At 28.2% G+C, this 19,405-nt stretch overlaps 1 protein-coding gene across 1 annotated transcript; it reads right to left on the reverse strand.

The window, feature by feature from the left end:
* Positions 1-2,215: 2,215 nt before the first annotated feature.
* On the reverse strand, positions 2,216-3,824 carry LOC124919407 (aspartic proteinase PCS1). The gene has a single exon (XM_047459643.1). The coding sequence runs from the start codon at positions 3,755-3,757 to the stop codon at positions 2,426-2,428; it is 1,332 nt and encodes a 443-aa protein (XP_047315599.1). The 5' UTR covers positions 3,758-3,824; the 3' UTR covers positions 2,216-2,425.
* Between the last annotated feature and the right edge of the window lie 15,581 nt (positions 3,825-19,405).

Below are 19,405 nucleotides of genomic sequence, written 5' to 3' on the forward strand. Positions count from 1 at the left end.
ACATATTATATATATACTAGCATAATGTTTTTACTTTGCAAAAATAAATAAAATTCAAACTTAAAAAAATTAAAATAGACAATACTCATCTCTTTATCGTCGCTGTCGTCAACATCATCATCGTTTTCATTGCCTTCATATTTTTTTAGTCGTCGACATTTATAGTCTGAAGATGATTGACTTCAATCGTTAGAACGGGTCGTCTTACTTCTCTCATTAATCAATGTTTTCTTTATTAATAATAAAAGAAAAAAAATAACAAATTTGATAAGGAGACATTCATTTAATTTTTTTTCATTAATTCATCATTTTTTTTCCTTTTCAATCTCTTACCCTCATTTTTCGGTCAACCAAAAGTATATTTTCTTATCTAATAAACCTCTCATATTACTAATCTCGTAACCTGACTTCTGCACCTAATTATTTCAACAATATTAACATTTTTACCCTTATTTTTGACAAATCAACAATCTCATTATATCACTAACCAACAATCTCATTAATATATTTAACCATCAATATTTTTTGTTTTCTAATTAATCTCTCATTACTAATCTCTTATCCTATTTCTTGGCAAATCAATCACAAATCTCTTATCATTGGCAAACCAATATTACTGGTCTCTTATTCCTCGACAAATCAACCACAAATCACAATCACATTTTTACACGCCTGTTATTCCTTGAAAAACCAACCACCAATCTCAATCGACCTCTAATCTTGTGACCTCACGATCCTTTGTAACCGACATCTTATCACTCGACAAATCAGATCTATTAAAATTTTACACGTCTCTTATTCTTCGACAAACCACATCTCAATCACACTTTCACAAGTCTCTTATCATTGTCAAATCAAAGTTATCAACCTCTTATCCCTCCGTAAACCAACCATAAATCTCAATCACACTTTTACAAGTCTCTTATCATTGTCAAATCAAAGTTACCAGCCTTTTATCCATCGGTAAACTAACCACAAATCTCAATCACACTTTCACAAGTCTCTTATCATTGTCAAATCAATGTTACCAGTCTCTTATCCTTCGGTAAACTAACCATAAATCTCAATCACACTTTCACACGCTTATTATTCATCGCCAAACCAATCACAAATCTCAATCACACTTTCACACACCTCTTATCCCTCGACAAACCAACCTCCAATCTCAATCACATTTTCACACGCCTTTTATCCCTTCAACAAACCAACCACCAACCTCAATCACACTTTCACGCATCTTTAATCATTTAACAAACCAACCACTAATTTCAATCGACTTCTAATCTCGTGACCTCACAATTTTTTATTACCGGTTTCTTATCACTCGGCAAACCACATCATAATCACATTTTTACACGTCTTTTATCCATTGACAAATCAATATTATTAGGATCTCTTATCCCAAAAAAAACTAACCACCAATCACACTCACACTCACCCTTTCACATGTTCAATCATTTGTTATCGGCCGAATTATATTCTTTAAGTTATATATTTTATTTATTAGTTATAGAAAAAAATGAAAGAGTATTATCCGTTTTTTATTCAAATCGACTTCACGACCTGATTAATACCGGTCGTATTCATTTCCTCTCATGTCAAGATTCAAATTAACCACATGTCTCAACCAACAATCTCAGCCACATTTAGATTTAAACATTATTATTATTATTATTATTATTATATATATATATATATATATATATATATATATATATATATATATATATATATATTTTTTATTAATATTTTTTTGAAAAAGAAAAAAAATCCTAAAGCCGATCTTCTAACTTTAATTTGAAACTTAACTTTATTTTTCTTCTATGATCGGGTAATAATTTTCTAGTCAAAATAAAAAAGAAAAGGTGATTTGTCATTTTCTTGTATTGTAAGTTGTAACAAACATATTTATTACATTTAGCAACAACTTCACGTTCTTTTCTATCTTTTAAGGATCCGGGCCTATTACCCATCAAATCCCTTTACCTTCCAACAGGTTCATTACAAAATTTTAATTATAACCATTCAAATATTTTTATTTCAATATACAAAATCTAAATTTATCATATTGTGCACTTAATAAAACTAAATTTTGAAATACCTATTCTATATTCCTTTTTTTTATTTAGTAAGTCAAACAAACAAACTCTACTTTCATTTATGAGAATTACCATCAATTTTTTTTATAAATAAAATAAATTTGTTAAAAAGATAATTGTAGATGTATATATTTCCAAACATATCTTTAAAACCATCTCTCATGTGCTTCAACCAACCAAACATGGCTAAAACTTAACTTCACTCCTACAAAATATCTAAATTTCCCATAATATATATATAATAAAAATAAAAAATATTATATTATTATTATTATCTACATGATCATCATCATCATCCTCTACACTCGACCACACCAGATATTTACTCATCCTGATCCACTACAAACAGCTCTACCAAATCCCACCTTCCGATTAACCACATCATATTCAACCCACAGATCTTGTTGATGAACGTTCCCGATTATATTACTAGCAATTCCAAGAAAACTCGACTGAGAAATTCCAACACAGTGGATCCCACCTCCAACATCATTCAAAACCTTCTCTTTACCTATTGATATCTCAACCCCTTTTTCAAATTCAAATACCAGATCTCCTATCAACCGTCCGATCTCAATCGGATTCCCATCAAAACACATCTCCAATGAACTCTCATACACATAATCCTTCTTCATTTTATTACCCACCAAACTTACTATTTCACCCTTCACTTTACTATAAGCTTCATCAACCAAGTAAGTAAATTCACTCCCGGAATCTATCATCGTCTGTCCTGATCCTCCGGCATCCGGTCGGAAAACCCATGTCGAAATGTTCAATCTTTTCGAACCTAATCTCAATCCCATCAAAGGTAGCGTGTATGCGTATGGATCAAGATTCGGCATTTGTTGAGGCCGTAGAAACGTTAATATATTCACGTATTGAAAAGAATGCGAATTCGGGTTGTCACCCAGATAGAAAGTTCCTTCCGGCGTTGTCATCGCCGCCGTGGAATTCTGTCGCCGGCGAGGCGGCACGCAGTAGGAGTATTTCGAAACCCTAGCTTGTGAAGCGAAAGAGAGTCGGCCTCGGTTCATACCCAAAATACCCTGGGCGTTGGACGAGTCAGAATCGGCGGCGCAACCGAGGATTAGAGGAGGGGTAGTTTGGGTATTTGAGAAAGTGAATTTTTCTCTGACTAAATTACCCTCGGCTAGAGTACCGTCGGCGTAGAAGTATGAGTAGTGACAGAGTCGGTTTTGGTCGCATGAAGTCGGTAAACTGAAATCTGGGACACGTGGCTTGCAGAGAGGATGTGTGCAGGGTAAGAGAGAGAAAGAGGATGAGAGAGAAGGATCAAACGTCGTCGTAGGAGGTGGTTTTTTCTTGTCGCATTGAATCCATGACAGCTGGCTTCCAGTGTCAAGCACCATTTGTTGGGTTTGTGGTGGGGTACCTATTGGTAGAGATACTATCAGTGCCATTGAATATCTAAACGATGTTTTGTAACTGTACGGCGGCGATGAAACCGCCGCCGCCGGAGCCGCCGGTTTCTTCGCCGGAGAGACTGATATTGCATTTTCAAGTAGTGGGGAAGAAGAAAGGTGGGTTTTTGGAGAGAGGGAGATGGCTTTGAGAGGGAAGGAAAGTGAGAGAGATGAAGAAACGGCGGGAGAGAAGAAATTTGCAAGGAGGAAGAAGAAGAGGGCGGCGGCCATGGGAGAGATTTTGTGTGATTACAGAGAGGAAATTGAAATGAAAATGGAAATGGAAATGGAGTGGGTGGGTGAAGAAGAAGAAGATTTGAGTTGAATTTATAGTGTTGAAATTCATGGGGGAAAGAGAGAGAAAGAGACAAAGGACGCGGTTTCATATGAATTTTGATTGATTAATTTTTAACTAGACTAGAAAGAAAATAAAGTAGATTGAAAGTTAAAGCTAAAGGGAAGTCTTCTTCTTAACATCCTTTTTCATAATTATTATTAACCCTTTTTATTTTTATATTTTTAAATATTTATTTCTTAATTATACTACCTCAATCTCAATAGTTTAACAAGAATTTTAGGACATATTTGGATTCTTATTTTTTTTAGTTTAGATTTAGTTTCAAAGGTAATTTGCTTTGGTTATTTGGTATTTTATTTGGATGAAAAATATGGTATTTTAAATAAATTATTAAGAGGTTTTATATTTAGAAATAAAAATAAAAATTTATAAGGATGGAAGGATGGAAAACAAATATGATAAAAATAAAATTAATAAAGTTTATATTTTATATTTTTCGGATCTTTTTATATTAAATTTATCCCTCATTTTAAGTAAAAAATATCAATTTATCCATAATTTACAAAATATGAGATATTAGTTAACTATAATTATAAAGTGATATTATTTTATAACAAGATTAAATTTTGATAAATTATTTCAAAAAATAAATATAACTAGTATAAAAATATTATATTATAAATAATTATTTGTTTAATTAATATAATGCTATGTTTAGTGGTTTGGAGATCTCTCAAACTGAAAAAGAGGAATACATAAAGTAGATCTAAGTTAGTTATATTTTTTTAGTTTATTTATTAAATCACACGTTAGATTTTGAAAATGGTTTAAAGTTAATGATAAATTTAATATATATCTCTATTTATATTTTTTTATAATTACTTAACTATTTTTTTATTTTAAAACACTTGCATCTTTTTTGATTTGGGTTATTTTTATAACACAGAATAACAAATACCATTCATTTATTTTATTAATCAAAATATTAAAATATTTTTTATTTTAAATTATTAATTTTATAATTTAAATAAATATAATTAATTTTAGATGAAAAAAAATATATATATATATATAGATATAATTTTTTTTATATAAATTGAAAACTAAATATTTTATGGTTACAAGACAAATTCAATATAAATTAATACTTTTGTTACTATTATTTATCTGAATTATTATTTTTATATTTTATTCTATACATTTCTAGAAAAAATAGCTGGAATCTGATGTAGGGCGACATTACGTATGAATTACTCCTCCTCTTAAGAGTTCATTTGATTGGAATTTTATGGGATTTTACTTTATTTTATTTTTCCCCTTTTTTTATATTATTATCATTATTCTAATAATTACACCAATTAAAATTTTAAATAATCCATTTTTTTAATAAACTTTTTTTTAACAAAATCTTAAAAGACTAATATCAAACAAGTTTTAAGATAAAGACACAAACAATAAGCTAATTAGAGGATATAATAATTGAAAATAGAGAATTATAATACAAAAATAAAAAAATAAAAAATAAAAAAATAAAAAGAAATAGAGTTTTGGAGTTTGAATTTAATATTAAAAATAATAATTTAGAGGCCTAGATTTAGTGTAATGAAAAAAAAGAAAAACCAATTTGTGAGAATTAAAACTAATAAAATATACATAATTTATCAAATTTAGAGAACTTGGAGAGGAAATAAGAAAAAGAATAACTTCACCTAATTGGTTAGAAGAAGTAAAATGTGTGAGAAAAGAGATAAGGGATAATTTTTTTTTTCAATTAGTGTAATAAAAAAAAAAGAAAAATCAATTTGTGAGAATTAAAACCTCTCGTTTGTCTTCAAATTTTCTTATCTCAATTATTTCTCTATCAAAATTCAAACTAGTCTTAAAACTTGTTTTAAATCCGAGTTATTTGTTATTTTTTAAAAATATTTTGTTTAATAAAAAAAAATATTACTTAAATTTTAAGTAATTAAATAAGTATTTTTGTTAATAGGTAAATTGAATGATTAAATAATTAAAAAAAACGTGATATTGAGAATTTTAGTAAAACTCATTATCAAACGAGCTCTTAATGACACTCCACTACTGTTCAGTATCTTTGAAGGACCGATTTGAACACGTGGCTACAGAACTGTATAATAATCTTTTAGGCTTTGTTTGGATTAGGTTATATTTTATTTGGTTAAGAATTACGAAAAAATAGTTATATGATAAAAATATTTAAAGAATATTATAAAATTAATCTTAAAATAAAATAGAAAATATTTTAATATTTATTTGATAAAAAAAACATAAATAGATTTTAAAAAATTATTTAAATATACTTAAAATAAAAATTAGTTAGATAAAGACCTTACTTAAATAATTGATTAATTGATTGATAGGTATCATCTTAGGCAGTTTATTATTATGTTTCTTAGCAGTCATTGCAGACAGAGAAAGACTTTTTTTTTTTTTTTTTTTCTATTTTATTTGAAATTTTAATATTTGTTAAAACTTGTATACTTTTAATTGAAAATCAATTATCTAACTTCGTTATTGTTCGTTATTGTTCGGTACAGGATTTTAATTAATCGGGAGGGAGGAGGAAAAACAATTATGATCGGTAATGGTTTTAAAGAGATTAATATATATATATATATATATATATATATTTATATATTTAAGTAAAAAGATTTAAAAATAAAATAAATTTTAAAATATAAGTATTTTAATATTTTAATTAATTAATTAAGTGATTGGATAGACGATGAAGGAGAGATATGTCAAATTATGTTAGACTTTTTTGGTTATTAAAAGAAATATATATTATTTTATTAAAAAGATTATATGTATCTAAAATTGAGATCCTAATATATATATATATATATATATATATATATATATATATATATATATATTTATAATCTTAATTATATATATAAATATATATTAAAAAAATGACTTATTGCTATTTCATTAAAAAAAAATATAAAGTAAAAAATAAAATAAAGCCACACAACTCTAGTTTTTGTTAAAAACAATAAATAAGTTTTAAACAACCAATCTGAATTACTAAATTGTTTTTCTTTGTAACAATTTTGAAAGAGATATTCATCTTTGACTTAGCTTCAGATTGTTTTCATTTTCTGGAATGGAGGAGACTTTCCAGCCTTACACAAATAAAGGGTGTAAATGTCGAAGAAAAAGAAAGGGTCTCTCCAAGTATATATTAGTGCATTTCCATTTGTAACTATGTCTTCCAAGACCTTTTACCTGATATTTGATTTGTATTATGAATTTTTGTATTTCGCTCCCTCTAAATATTGTAGACCATGGCTCCAAAGAAGCATTTGAACACATTCGCATAGAAATTCTCGCCCTTAGCTTTTCTCATTACTAGCTTTCTGATTTCATTCCATGTATTTGGGAAGTTTGAGATATTCTTATTCTTTGTTAATTTGCACCAGAGCTGAGAGATACAAACGAGCACTCCCCAAACAAGTGATTAATGTTTTCCTTATACGCTATACAGATTGAACAATTAACGTCTAGATTACTCATGTATTTTTTAATTCTATCTCTTTTCGTCAATCTCTTCCTGTAGGTCAGCCAAATGATGAATTAGTGTCGATGGATAATCTTTGTAGATTAAACGATTTTATGCCAATCGACTACCTATTCCTTTGTTTTAAGAATTTCCCAAGCTTTTCCCACTATAAACTTTCCATTTGTTTCACTTTCCAACTTTTAGTATCAACCCTTTCATTAAATTGCATGTTGCTGATCAAGCTTAATATTTTTCTTCTTTCTAGTATGCTATTTAGGATTGAGTTGCATTTCCATCTTTTACGTCTCTGATCGAGGATAAACGATTGTTCTCTCTTATAGTACTTGGAATTATTCTCTAAGAATCAAAGGATTATTTTCCAGCCATTAATCATGTTAGAATAATTCTCCATTCCATTGTCTATACTGAATTTCATCATCTATACATCTCATTTCTAGATCTTATGACTTTCTTAATTTAATGACCATGCCATTTACACTATGATTCGTCATATCTAAAGGCTAGTTTCTCCTCTCATGAATTTTTAATAAACATAGAAGGTATATAAAATTAAAAAAAATGCCTTATTTTATTATGGTACCCATATTTTATGTTTTTAATATTATTATTTTATTTTAATAATTAAATAAAAAATAAATGTATTCTTAGAGTTTGTAATTCGTTAAAGGTTATTTAAATAAATATTGAGTGGTTGTAATTTTGAAAAGTTATTAAATAAATTTAAAATGTATTAATATGTTATAATAAAATATATATTTTTTAAATAAAATATATTTTAATATTATTAAGTCATGATTAATAAGGATCTGGAGAATAATGTTTAACTATGGTTGATTTTTTAAAATAATTAATTGAAAAGGCAACTTTTATTTGGTATTTAAATCTACAATTTAATTTTTTTCATCACACATTTTATCCAATTACAAATATAAAATAACTTTTTTTCTACAATATATTAGAGAATAATTTGTAAACACGTGGAATTTTATAAACATAAAATTTCAAATTATGAGTATTAAATTGATTTGATTAGTATTGTGTAATACGTAAACTAATAAACTAATTAATCTATTTTAAAGTATAACTTTCTAAAACAAAATGGCAAAAATACTGGCATTTTCTAATTACCCACAAAAGTTTAATATTTTAACTCAATTTTTTACTAATTCAATTCAATTTGAAGCTGAAAATTATTGTCAAAACTTAAATTAATTCAATGTTTTTAAAAGTTGTAGATGATAATTCGTTCTAAGTGAAACAAATTTTGTGATACACATTAGAGTCGTGTGCGAGGTTCTTAATTGGGTTGGTGACCCAACTTTTATTAGACAATATTTGGTTCTTATGGCGTCACTATACAAAAGAATGGATTGTCTTAATTTGAAACGCGTAATGAAGTTTTAATTATATTAGATTTTAATTTAAAATTATCATAAATTTAGCGTATTTAAAATCAATTATTTTATTTTATTGAAGATGCTTAATTTTTTATATGAGAAATTAATTTTTTTTTTTTTTTGTATACATGCTATATGAGAGTATGTAATATTCTTTTATATATAAGCATGTTAACATTAAAATAAGTAAAATTTATCTTTTTCTAATTAGACTAATAATTAAAAAAATACAAATAATATTGATAATTTGAAGTTTATTCACATGACTAAGAAGGTAGCAACAACAAATAATTGTCCCACAATTGATAAGATGTTACATTTATTTGTTATTTTACATGACCATAAATTTTCACCCTCTTATAATTAGAACAAATAAAAATAATAAGTTAAAAAGAATAAACACACTCATAGTTAACGATTCAAATAAACTAAATATTATCAAACGTATTTGAGCGATTTGTAAATAAATTATAACGAATAGACTAAATCATACTAGTCCCAAATTTACATACAAAAATTCTTATCATTACTCATTATTAATCACGACATAAACCACTCGAATCATAAAGAGAATGATAAAATTTAACAAATCATTTGAATTTGGAAATTCAGAGTTTAAATCAATTGATTAAGATTTTCTTAATTTTTCAATACAAAATAATTTGGATCTTCTAAACTAAAAGGTTTTACAATTATGATGTTTTTACGAGTTTTTACCCTTATGTAACTATGTTTACTTAGCCATATCATTTTCCATAGGTCTTTCAATTTTATTGTCTTATTCTTTCATTTATTTTATTATAGCTTTAGAAAATTTAATTTGCTTTATAATTTTTTTTGTGTGCTTTTGCTTTTAAATTTAATTTACTTTGATTCTTTTCATAATATTGTAGTTACAATAAGTCATCCGTCACTAAAGCGATCAATCTCATAGTAATGATACTATAGTTGATTTGTTGTAAATAAAAGGCGACGCATATAATTATAATATTAAAAGTCTTTTTCATATTTAATTATGTTTAGTGCGCTTAACAGACTATTCTTTTGACTCATTAATAGTTTAATTAATTCAGTTTTTGGGCGTTTGTTTTCAAATTAATCGGCTAAATTAACATTACTATTAATCTTAATTTTAAATTAATTAATTAATATTGTCCTTTTTTTTAAGATTTGTTGCCTGTATTCTAATTTTCTTTAGTTTCGAAAAATAATAAAAATATTGTAAAAATGATTGCTTAATAAAGAACGTAATCATTGACAATTAGATGACACTACGAAGGAGACAAATTGTGAAAACAAAATAATAAAAATTCTACCATTTCTCTTAACAAAAAAAAAAATAATCATTCCACATTTTATTTATTTCAGTAAAATAACTTATCTTCTCACATATCTTCTCACATATTTTTTCTGAATAAATCTCTCGTCTCGTGACCTTGCACTTTCAATTTGGTCAATCAAATATTTGATTCATATTTTTTAATATTTAACATCGTGACTTACACTTTGGTCAATCAAATATTTGATTCATATTTTTTAACCACTTTCAATTGATATCGACATATTATCTCTCGGCAAACCACATCACAATCACACTTGATTAAAGGGTTGTACTTGTTTTGTTAGGTTGCAAGTTCGAAACATACATATAACATTTTTAATTTTATTTTTAACCGTTTTAAGTTTATAGGCGGATCAACCCACAATTCGACCTAAGTATCCATTTACTCTCACATATATATCCAAATTAACCATAACTCTCGATCCGATAATTTGGACACTTTAAATTAGACATCATTATATATATATATATAGATTAATTAGTTAAAAAGTTAAACTTATATTGTTAAAATGTCCCACGTTCATCTAGTTTGGTGTTGAATTTAAAATATAAAATTTTATTAGTCTAGTTGGTTAACGACTTGTACTTGTTTTGTTAGGCTGCAAGTTCGAAACATACTTATAACATTTTTAATTTTATTTTTAACCGTTTGATGTTTATGGGCGGATCAACTCACAATCCGACTCAAATATCCATTTACTTTCACATATATATCCAAATTAATCACAGCTCTCGATCCGACAATCCGGACACTTTAAAAATTAAGCATCATTATATATATAGATTTATATAACTAGTTTAAAAATTCCAACAATCTATGTTAGTGTTCGGCCCACTTTAATTTTTTTTACGATAGAAATGTGACATTATCTCATAATTTATTAATTTTTTAAATTTAATTCATTATTACTTTTCTAATTATTAAAATATAGGTAAAACCTATATTTATTCAATCGTTTAATCCACTATTTCATCCTCTATTAGCTTAGCGGCAATAAGAAGTGAATACTAACCATAAGTTCTTGCCTTCGAGCTTATCAGGTGGCAAGTTCTGCGCTTGGTGAAATGGTTAAGTGTGTTTGCGGGCTACATACTTAATCCGTTGTCCTATTTTTTTTATTTATTTTTTTTAATTCACAATTTCTTGTTATTTTCTTAAGTCCACCCCAAATTTATTTTATTATCACCCCCAAACTCAAATTTAAATTTATGAATCCGTCCCTACACTTAATATATCTCGAGATAATATAACAAATGATAAGAATAGGATTCCATCTCTTTAAGACATATACAAATGTATCCCATTTTCATACATCTAACATGAAGTTTCGAATAGCTGATCAAGAGAATTTTAGTGGGATAACTATGATGAGAAATGATTTTTCACTCCATTGCTTTCTTGGAAGGTCTAACCAATTGAGAGCTCAATCTACCCACATGGCTGGGTATTTTATTTATTTTTTGGACAAAAGAAAAGAAAAAGGATACTTACAAATAAAACTAGTAATACAAATAAATTTCACCGATCAAAAAAAGCAAAATACATAAACTTAGCTGTATAAAGGGGGGTTGGTTTGATGGGTAAAAGTTATTCACGGATTTGGATAAAGAGAGATTCTGTGATCACTCACGGGATGTGATTAGAGAATATTTCTTTTGGGCTTTTGCTGTTTTTGTTTTATATATTAGATTATTTTAACTTAAATCATTTGAATAACTATAAAGTTAATCCATAAGTAATTTAAGTAAGTAAAACAAAATCCTAGATACTTAATACATATTCACTAAGAACACTTTAAAAAGGTAGATCTTTCGTCCAAATTTTGTCTTTTCACTATTATTTCTCTGTAAAAATATGTAGTAACTAAAGAATAAAGCCGGTAAAATAATCCACGAACATAACAATATGTTGATATCTGCAGTCAATTCCACGCCCAATTCATTATCACTTATAGAGTTTTTATCTCGGAGGGAAATCCATATTTTTACCTCTTTCACAACGTTTTTCAAATATGTTTTTCTTAACCGTGCATAATTGTTTACTCATATGTAGAAAAAAATATTTTTTTTGTCATCCTACAGCTTGTTTACCAACATAAGGGAAGAATTCCATTAACAAAATTCTAATTAACAATATTATTTAAGAAGCAATTCTCATTTAAACTCCAAATAATACATTGTATCTTTTACAACAACTAACAAAATTTTTTGGAAATGTTTAGACATTAGTAAATAATAATTAAGAAAAACATTTTTATTGTGGATTTGTTTTTGGCCATTTGTATTTTTATTTTCTTTATTTTTGTTTGTTCCTTGTATTTCACTCTTTTATGTCATTATTTTAAAGTCATTGTCAATATTTGAACATCATGACTAACTCTAATTAATTGAGACCAAATGTATAGTTGATGATCAAGACATTTAGCATAATTGTAAGCTCCGTAATTTTTTTTTTATCTGTATATTAATTTCACATTTATTAAATTATATATATAATAAAAATTCATTAATGGGAGAGTAAGCCAATTATTATAATTAAACTTGATTACAATCCCAAATACTTGCTAATTTTAGCTTTTAAGACAGATAATTAAAAAAAAATGCATTTGGTGAACCCAAAAATAAAAGAAGAGAACAATATATCAACCAAAAAAACCCGGAAAATGCAAATCATCATCTCTGAACGAGATTTTAGAGAAAATGTATCTATATTAGGTTGAAAAAAAACTATTTTATTTCTTTAAAGTTTTTTTTACAAATGTGAAATATGTTGAGAAAAGATCTTATCTAAATACACAATAAAAGAAGATATAAAGATAAAGTTGTAAAAAATAATAAGGAACACAATATATGTCTACATCCTCGGGGAGTCGTCCATTCTATTGATTTTCCACAGAATAATAGTCCAAGTAACCCTAGGTTACAATGTCTCTATTTATAGGAGTACATCAAAAGCTAAAAGACTAAACTACTACTCCTAAGCTCAATAAAGGCTTAAAGTCCAATTATAATATATAAACTTTAATTAAATATGAGCCCCAAACTCAACAATCTCCACCTTGAGCGAATACCGCGCTTATTGAGATGTAATGAATAAATTACAAATTCAACAATCTTCACCTTGACGAATTTCACGTCCCTTAGGAAATACACGAGCCATACCCATCAATCTCCACCTTGATAAAAATGAAGCCATCAAGAAATAAGTGGGTTCAACTTTATCTTCACATTTGCTCGAGTCATTCATGAAATAATTTTTCGTACCTCCACTTCCACTCAAGAGCCCTTAGAAGAATAACAATCCCCACCATCACGTATATCGCGCCATCAAAAAGTTATGAGCCACACATCAATCTTCATTACTCGAGCCATTCACGAGATAAATCATTATACTTCCACTTATGCTCAAAAGCCCTTAAAAGATAAAATCATAGAGTTTATAACACCAAGTAAATTTGGGTAACCACACTATTTCAGTGACGAGAGACATTCAACAATTCTTCTCAATCTTTGTTCATACCCGTTGACATATGCGGAAACTAGAATTAACAATTCTTTATTATGTCAAAATAATCTTTACCTTTTGTTTGCCACAAACTGAGTGTCTTATTTTTCAAGTTCAACAATCGACTGAAACCAAAATACCGAATAGACCCAAGACGGACTTTCATCGTCAACTTTTTCAAAATCAGATATCTATCAAAAATTGAGAACACCCAAAACGAACTTCCATCGTCTACTTCCTCAAAATAAGATATCGATTGAAAAGCGAGAAGACCCAAGACGAACTTTTATCGTCTACCTCATAACAAATAAATTAGGCTATCACGACATCTCTTTTCTCTAGCTCAAAATTTGATAAAGTATTTGTCGCCCATCTTGCCTTGAACGTTGCATACTCAACCAACTTGAACCTCATACTTCTCCTTGAACAAATTAGCTTGCAATATGCTAGTTTCTTGAATTCAAAAACGCCTAGCAATCCAAAAATATTATTTCAAGATTCACTATCTCTCTTTAATTGTTTTCACCAATGATTCAATTGATCATCTATAATTTCTCTGAAAGAAATTGTGAATATCCTTCCATTTGAATTGATCGGACCTCTCATCTAGCCCTTTTTCATGACTAGGAATCTTATTCAAGATCTCAATTATCTCATCAATAAGATGACAAATCAATCATCTCATTAATCTAAACTATGATCCACAATGTATAGACAATTAAGATAGAACAAAAGAAGTAATAAAATCATCACCTTTTTTAGCTTGCTCTTCATCATATATAGAGATTGAAGGCGTGCCGGAATTTTCACATTCCGCTGGGGATTTTTTCTGACTACACGATTGTCTGTTTCTTTAGTCACCAATTATAGTTTTTTTACAGCACTAACCACCATTTGTAAACGATTTTCTACTTCGGGTACCTCCACTTTGGGTACCTGCACTTCGGGTGTTTTTTCATTTATATTTACATCTTCATTTTCTGCAGTGGGAAATCAACGCTCATCAACTAGGAGTTTAGGGTTGCTCACCCTATACAAGTAGCACAACTGGAAACATACATATGTTAAAAATATTACATTTGCAACCACACAAATAAATTAGTGATAACTTACAATAAGGAACGTCTATGGTCATTGGAAATATCGTTTTTCATGCGTCTTCCATTTTTCGCATGATTGAACTAATCCTTCAAGAACAAATTTACACTAATTAAACTTTTTGATATTATGAACATCTAAAATAGATTTTAGAATTCTACACCTTCAAGTGAAAAAACAGATTTGGGGATTATTAACAATGCATATACCATACCTATATGTAAGTTTTGAGATTTACCTGGATAGTTGACCTAGGTGATCACACCAGAGAAAACAACTGACAACATATAATACGAAGTCTATCTTGAAATTTTTGTCAACTACTTTGTTCTCCATGATTTTCTTTGGCATATCTGTCACTATAGGAGCCCCATTAAGCGGGTTACCCCATCGAGTCCTAAAAGCCTTCAACTTCTTATCGATCTCGTTATCCTCGTATTCTACAATGTTCAACTCCCATCTAGGGAGACCCAATACGGTTTTAATATCCTCTTCTTTGATTTTTACTTCCTCGACACTCTCTAGAATGAATGCATATTTAGTAGGTTCAAAACTTCTGACGAGATAACAAGAGATCTCGCCGGGGCATTTTGAAAGTGATAGTGATAGAAGAGAGCCAAAGTCTATTGACTTCACAACCTCTTTTTGTTCATTAGACAGTAGTTGAAGAAGATTGAAAAGCCAAAAGATGAGGTCCTCGTTAAAAATATGTTGTGGAGGCTTCTTTGGTTTCTTGGGCCGCATTCCTTTTACGTTTAGTTTCTCTACAAAAACAAAAGAAGCAAATGAACAAAAATAAATAAATGAACCATGTAGCAGATAAACATTTAAAAATCATGAAGTAAATAAGCAAATAAATGAACCATGAAGCAGATAAACAAATAAATAAACTATTTCTTGTCCTAAAACCACCCTTTTGGGTCCCAAAACTAGGATTTCGGGTCCTGAAACCACCCTTTCGGGTCCTAATACTACCCTTTTGGGTCCCGAAACCACTCTTTCCGGACGAGAAACCATTATTTCTTCTTTTCAAATGATGGTTTCTCGTCCCAAAATCGTAGTTTCGAGACCCAAAATAGTGGTTTTGGGACACAATATGATGATGGTTTCTCGTCTCGAAATCGTGATTTTGGGACAATATGCAACTAATAAACCTTTAGGGACACAATGGATATCAAAAACGTTTCTACGCTAAACCCTAATCACTTTATACTTTTCTGCCGTTAAACTCTAAATAGAGCTAAACCCTATCAAATACTAAAGAGAATATTGATATCAAAATCATCTACGTTAAACAAATTCGTTTCTAAAAAGATAAGATTTCTTATTTATCTTAGAATCCTTGAAGATCTTGGAGTCTTGTCGGGCGATGTACCTGGACCAACACCAGTCTATAAAGAAGAGTAGTATGAACCTAGACCTACCCTAAATGATGTGAAGATACACGAATGAGAGCTTAAAAACCTACCATTTTCAATCGGACGGCGATGAAAAAAAGAGAAGAAGTCGCGGATGCCGGAGAGTAAAATCGCCAGAGAAGAAAGAGACCGATCGTCGGAAATGAAAAATGAAAAGAAGAAAGAGAGGGAAGTGAAACGTTTTTTAATATTATTTATATTTTTTAATTATTTTTTTCTCTCTCCTACCCACGTGGCAGACCACGTAGAATTCGTGGCCTTTCTTTCGTTGATGTTTTGTTTAGTTTATCATTTCTCTATATTTTTTTCTCTTTATATTTTAATAGATCATATGTCCCAAATTAAAATAAGTCAAAAGAATATATCTCATATTCTTCATTCTGGTGTCACTGCCTACACGACGACTTTTCGTCACCTACACCCATTGGCGCCTTTGAGAAAAACAAAAACTCATTGTCTTCTTCTCTCTTCTTCTAAAGACAGCGTCACCCAAAACTAAGAAATATTTTAACGACCGTTGACATCTCCTTAGCAATTGAAGATTTCGACTCAAATCTTCGTAGCGGCTAATTCTTCTACAACCAATGTCGTTTTCTCAAATAACCAACAATTTTCAACAAAAGCACACATATATCCAACAATGTCTTCAATGGTGGTTAAGGTTTCCGTCATATTTTCACAAATAGATTAGGATATATAAATATTATCAAAATATGCTCTGATACCACTTATTGAGAAAAAAGATTTAATCTAAACACACGATAAAAGAATATATAAAGATAAAGTGGTAAAAAATAATAATAAACACAAGATATAACGAGGTTCGGACAACAATGCTTACATTGTCGGGGAGTCGTCCATTCTATTGATTTTCCATGAAATAATGGTACAAGTAACCTTAGGTTACAATGTCTCTATTTATAGGAGTACATTAAAAGCTAAAAGACTAAACTATTACTCATAAACCTAATAAAGACTTAAAGCCCAATTATAATATATAAACTCTAATTAAATATGAGCCCAAAACCCAACAAAATAAACTTTAACTTTTTATTTTTTTAAATTTAATTAATTATTTATTTATCTAATTCTCAAAAATATGAAAAAAAAATATTTATACCCGTTTCATAAATAATTTTTTTTTTTTTTTTTAATTTAAGCAACCCAATTTTTTAAACTCGCACTAATTATAACTTAAATTCTAGGATCCTGTCACAGCAACACCACAATGAAAGAATAAAGCTAAACCACAATTATTATTATGAAAACCAAACTCAAGACCAACTATATTGTTAACAAATAATCTCTGTTTTATTAAATTAAACAATCCACCAAAAATAATCAATATAAAAAAACTTTTTACATTCGCAACACTTTGCAAAGTCAGCTAAACATTACTCATTCCATTCTCAAAGAAGAACCAGAGACAATTTTAATATGGCCACCACCTCGTAGGATCACCTAACAAAAATTAATATATTTTTAAACTTTAAATAAATAAAATCTTTCTTGAATTTAATGAAATACCACGACCTCCACGGTGATAATTTGAAATTGAATCCCTAATATTTAAACTCATAAGCAATTGATCTTCGTAGTAATGAGTTTAATTTTTTTTTGCACAGAATCCAACACTTTTAAAAGTAGAGATCTCATGAGTAAAAATATAATCGTGAACTGGAGTCATTTCAAAAAGGACCTCTTCCAAGGAATGCCAAAATTTCACAATAATAAATTAACAATGTTTAACGCCAAAAGAATTCATGTATATCCACCTCATAATACCAACCGACAAGCTCAAATCACGATCACTTTGTTATAATAATAATAACAAAATTTAAAAGGCCATGCTTTTGTGACAAAATAGATTAATTAAAAAGGCACCGAATTGTCGTTTTATATAGAGGTGAATCTTAGGCCATTCTTTGTTGTATCCAAAAATAATATAATTTATTATATGTATTATTATAAAATATTGATTATTAATTTATTTATTCTATTTTTGGAAAGCTGCAAATGTTTGTTGTCGAGGAGACATATATTGCAATTGTTTAGAAATATTCTTGTGCCATACTCTTTCTCATGCAGTGCCGAAAGTAGTTTACTTTATGAGAATTCTTAAAGAAATCATAATAGAAACTTATTAGTCAAAAAGATTGTGGTGGATCTATTTAAGTTTATTTTTATGTTTAATTCGAGGTATTAAGATCAAAATGGCAATGGTGGAATAAGTCTATCTCGTAGAGGTTTTAGGTTCGATATCGTTTTTGGAATGGGAGAATTGATTTTTTTCATGGTCTCACAAATGTTGCCGAGAACGTTACCCCAATTGAGAAGATCATGGTAGAATTTTCAAATCTTTGTTAATTTTTATTCAATTGAAGGTGTTCAAATTTGATCAAGATTGGATTTTCAAATCTTTGTTAATCTTTATCCAATTGAAAGTGTTCAAATTTGTAATCACCCCAAAAAAATATTCTATAAAAGATGATTATTTTTGTTTCTTTCTAGATTGAGCAAAAATTGTTAATTTATTTTGTTTTTTATTATGATTTGTTGGATACAATTTATGTATGGTCTCTTCTTTTAGGGGCATACATATAAAAGTTTGGAAATCTGTAAAGAAAACAAATGTTTAATAATTAAATTTAAATACTTTCTTAGTAGTAGTATATTATTTATTTAAATCATTAAGTGAAGTAAAGAAATGTATAATTGTAAATTAATTAAATCATACTTGATGAACATTCATTTTGTTAGATTTTATAAAAAAAAAAAATATATATATATATATAATATAAGTTTTATTTTCTTTAAATACAAGTTTACTTATAATTTTTAAATTAATTAGCATAACTCATAATAATTGTTTTAATAAAAATCAAACCTAAAACATTTCATCATTTTAAACAAGACTCTAATGGGTGGTCATGCCTTAAGACCTAGTTCATCTTGTTTATGAATATAGCACATGAAAATATAATTTATTTATTTTAAACAAATCAAGTAATCTTCTATTATTAATTTTAATCATTAAAATGATTATAAATCTCTAATTTTACTTAGAAAATAGAATAAAATATTTAAAAATAAAATCAAATCAGGGTACCCTAATCATCTTAGGCCCACCCAAATGATCTATGATCTCATTGATCCAACTATACTCACTTCAAACTACAACCTTAACTAAATATTCCAATGGGATCTAGATATTTGCAACAAAAAGAAGAGAGAAATGCCACTTTTAAAAAAAAAGGTCATGGCAATCATGTGC

This window comes from Impatiens glandulifera, chromosome 1 (assembly GCF_907164915.1).
Source record: "Impatiens glandulifera chromosome 1, dImpGla2.1, whole genome shotgun sequence".
Lineage (NCBI taxonomy): Eukaryota > Viridiplantae > Streptophyta > Magnoliopsida > Ericales > Balsaminaceae > Impatiens > Impatiens glandulifera.

What these genes read in the sequence shown, in the direction of transcription:
- LOC124919407 (XM_047459643.1), bottom strand. Translation starts at nt 3,757, where the DNA reads ATGGCCGCCGCCCTCTTCTTCTTCCTCCTTGCAAATTTCTTCTCTCCC.